Source organism: Coenobita brevimanus, chromosome 69 (assembly GCF_032717465.1).
Source record: "Coenobita brevimanus isolate Jiangsu-jjx chromosome 69, ASM3271746v2, whole genome shotgun sequence".
Taxonomy (NCBI): Eukaryota; Metazoa; Arthropoda; class Malacostraca; order Decapoda; family Coenobitidae; genus Coenobita; species Coenobita brevimanus.
Window position 1 is genome coordinate 7,960,784 of NC_137022.1, and position 4,275 is coordinate 7,965,058.

At 41.5% G+C, this 4,275-nt stretch overlaps 1 protein-coding gene across 1 annotated transcript in view; it reads right to left on the reverse strand.

Annotated features, from left to right (window-relative positions):
- Positions 1–3,751, reverse strand: part of LOC145406129 (lithocholate 6-beta-hydroxylase-like) — a 14,164-nt gene extending 10,413 nt beyond the window's left edge. The window contains exons 1-2 of the mRNA XM_080277329.1: positions 3,634–3,751; positions 3,411–3,454 (exon numbers count right to left, since the gene is read on the reverse strand). Coding sequence (XP_080133455.1) covers positions 3,411–3,454; positions 3,634–3,751 — 162 coding nt within the window. The remainder of the gene's footprint in view (positions 1–3,410; positions 3,455–3,633) is intronic.
- Positions 3,752–4,275: the final 524 nt, after the last annotated feature.

Genomic DNA, 4,275 nt, shown 5'->3' on the forward strand with positions numbered 1-4,275 from the left:
AGTGGAGTGGATATGGAAGTTATGTAGATTGGCCTGGGAAAAGGGAAGGGTTCCGGAGGACTGGAAATCTGATATATTTGTTCCTTTATACAAAGGAAAAGGGGAGAGAGAAGTATGTGGTAACCATAGGGGTATTTGCCTTCTTAGTGTGACTGGAAAAATATATGGTAGAATACTCACTGATAGGGTTAGGCATATAACAGAGGAGCTAGTTGGAGAAGAACAAGGGGAATTTAGGAAGGGAAAAGTGTGTGTAGATCAAATATTTGTTCTAAGATGTTTAGTGAAGAAGTATCTAGAGAAGGGAAAGAAAGTGTATGCTCCCTTCATGGACTTGGAGAAAGCTTATGACAGAATAGATAGACAAGGTATGTGGAAGGTATTGAGAATATATGGAGTGGAGGGGAAATTGTTGTGTGCTGTAAAGAGTATGTACGAAGGAGCTAGGGCTACGTTGCGAGTGGATGGTGAGCTGAGTGAGTCTTTGCTCTCAGTGTGGGATTGAAACAGGGTTGTGTGATGTTTCCATGGCTGTTTAATATATACATGGATGGGGTTGTAAAGGAGGTGCAAGGTAGGTCAGTGGATGTGGGGGTGCCTCTAATGAATGAGGGTGAGATGTGGAAGCTTCCTGTGATGTTGTTTGCTGATGATACAGTGTTGTTGAGTGAAGATGAATGGGAGTCGCAAGGGTTGGAGAATGAATTTAGGACAGCGTGTAGGAAGAGGAATCTAAAAGTTAATGTAAACAAGAGTAAAGTTATGGTGTTTGAGAAGAATGAAGTCACAGAATGCACAGTGAGGTTGGATGGCAAGGATATGGAGAATGTGAGTACGTTCAAGTACTTGGGTAGTGTGATGAGTAAGGATGGAACTTTGGGGGATGAAGTGCATGAAAGGGTACAGCAAAGGAGGAAGGTTGCTGGTTCACTGAAAGCAGTGATGAAAACTGGGGAGGTGAGTATGGAAGTTAAGATGTCACTGCATGATAGTACTGTGATCCCTATCCTGATGTATGGAAGTGAGGCATGGACCTTGCACGAGAGGAACAAGTCAAGAGTGAGAGCAGTGGAAATGAGTTACTAGAGAGGAGCATGTGGAGTGACATGGAGGGACAGATTGACGAATGAAGAAGTGAAAGAACGGTGTGGGGCTGATGTGGATATGGATGAGAAGATTAGGAGAAATACACTGAGGTGGTTTGGACATGTGGAGAGAATGGAGAAAGAAAGACTGACTAAAAGGGTGTATGTAGGTGAGGTGGAGGGGAGAGGGAGGGGAAGACCGAGGATGAAGTGGAGGGATGGAGTTGAGAGGGATATGAGGGAAGGGGGAGTGAGTTGGAGGGTGGGTAGCCAAATGGTGGGTGACAGAGCAACTTGGAAGCGTTTTGTCTGTGGCCATCCTTTGCGGTATTAGGGCGTCGGGCTATAGATAGATAGATAGATAGATAGACCTATTATCGTAATAAAAATATATATAAGAAAGGAAGGGAGAAGCCTAAGTGATATTTCCATTCACCTGGAACTACCTAAGTTATTATGTATTGTATAGATTTCCTGCCAATCATTTCACAGCATATAAATTAGCAGCTGTCACGATGCTGACATTGTCAACCCTTCCCTACCCATAACGCCACATCATTCAGTTTACTGCCATCTTTCGAGGTGAAACCTTTTCCGATTCGCGCCCCTCCAGTTCCGCCGCTTCTGAGCCCACTGCAAAGGACCCTGTGACCCCTACCCCTACTAAACCTCGTGTGGGATGGGGTAAGGGACTAAGTGACTCTGCTGTGGAACGTGCACTGGCTAATTTATCCATTATAATGATGGACAGTGACTACGATCTTTCTGGTGAATCATGTGATGAGCCAGTGGAGGAAATGGTGACAGAAACTCCCAGTACGAGTGCTTCAGTGTCCCAAGTTCGTCCTGGCTCCAAGAAAAAGGAGACCTTAGTTACTGCAAGTGACAGTGCAGAACATAGTGTAAACAAAATAGAAATGTAAATAATGTAACTAAAATAGAAAATGTAAATAGAAAATTAAATAATAACTAATATAAGAATATGAGTATAAATACTTGGAGTAATGACAGTGAAAGTGAAAGCTTCGCTCTCTACGCTAGTTTACTGAACGGGAAAGTGAATGCCTGGAGTGAAAATAAACTACTAGTAGTGAAGGAAACTTATGGATAAATATTGTATATATATATAAGTGTAATAAAGTACTAGGAATATAAAGTGTGAGTGTGTTTATAAACAATAAATGACAGCTCCACCTCAGAATACCAGCAGGGAACGAGCACAGGTGGAAAGCTCGCACGTACTCATAATTTACATTGCTCTCACAGTGTTTTTTTTTTTTGGAGTATGGATTCCAAACTACTTGAAATTCATAGAATAGTGTTTGTAGTGATAATATCAGGCAATGGTAACCATATTACAGGGTATCGAGAAGTGTAAAGTGGAGACTTCGTTTCCCAACTTACGAAGTCTCCACAAGTCCTGCAGTAGTAGACGAAGGCTCAACAAACATCCCAGGAGATAGCTGAAGATATAGGCCATATGCATATATAGTTTTTGGCAAATATTTTTAAAAAGTCAGTTGGAGCACGATTATCCCCACGGGACGGGCATGGTGTGCTTTCGACATCCTTGCGGTTAAGGGGTTTAAAAGAGAAGGTGAGGTTTAGAAGAGGAGAGGTGATTTCAACAGAAAGTTAGAGGAAAGGCCGCTAATGTTGCAGAAATGAAGAAGTGAGTCAGACAGTGGTTCAAGGCAACTCATAGAGTCATCATCCGGAGAGGGGCGGATGGTGGGGGCATTTGTGGTTCCCCCCCCCCTGGGTACTCCGAGGCAAGTTCTAAATGCGCCATTTTTCTTTTAATTTTGAAAAGGAAGTGTAGTGTGTACTGTGCATGTAGTATGCTGTAGAGTTAGAGAAACTTGTATTGGAGAGCATGCTGACCTACTCTCTGTGTTATTGAAACACTGAAAAAGTTCAGCAAAGGGGGATGGTCGGGAATTAGTCCTGAGTGCTGATGAAACTGGAGCTCCATCTCTCCCTGTCATCAGTTTTCCACCCACCATGGAAGTACTGCCCTGCTCGACTGGTGGTACAGTCTACTCTACTTGATGTGGTGCTGCCTCCTTCTTCCTTCAGCTTTATCATTCTTTACTATGTATGCTCTTCTCTCATATTTTTCACTCCTGTCACGTTTTATTACTCTTCCTTCCGCTCCAGGTGGCTCTACACTGAGTGACAAGCCCTAACAGTTTCCTGTAAACCTAGGAAACAATTTACAGTGTTGTGTGATAACCATATAACCACATAACAGAGCGATGTAAAATCTAGTTTCTAATAACTGGGTGGAGTAACGCAAATGCGGCATCCATCCGAGAACCAAACCTCCACACTCTTCCCCGTGCCTTGCTGTGGCGAGAGGCTGTCTGCTGGAGGGGAATATCAGTTCACTACACAGGATGGCTCTATAAGGGTGGTTGCTTGTCTGTGGTTGATGAGTTTGCTCAGCTAGACTGCATGGCGTTACTTATCAGTAGTTTATGAGAGGTTTAAGCCAAAATAACTCCATCTGAGGAGAGATAACAAGTGCTTCTAGTTAATGTCTCACTTTGTCGAGGGACATCCAGCGATATTTCAAGGGTGACATGGTCTGGTGGAGGTGGCCGAAGAAGGGGAGAGCAGGTGGGGATGGAACGCCTCTGCTGGCCCAGTAGCTGTGACGCCATCTTGAGTATAACTGTCACAAAAAAGACTTTGTAGTTACTTGTAGAGAAGTTATATATATATATATATATATATATATATATATATATATATATATATATATATATATATATATATATATATATATATATATATATATATATATATATATATATATATATATATATATATATATATATATATATATATATATATATATATATATATATATATATATATATATATAGATAGATAGATAGATATATATATTGAACTTGTGGACGAGTGGTTGTTATACTTGAGTAGTTTTGTAAGTAGAAAATCTTGGTTCCCTTTTGTCATTCAATGACAGGAGAGGTAAAGAATAGTATGGGACTATTTTTATTTGTCTTAGAATATTAACAAAATCTCTCACACATGAGTGAAGTACAAGTAGAGTCCCGCTAGCTACCTCCCTGTCTCACTCTATCTCTCTCTCTTCCAAGTTGCTAAGCCTTTCTCCCTACTACCTGCCGATTCTATGGCCTCTCTCCTTCTGAGCTCTCTT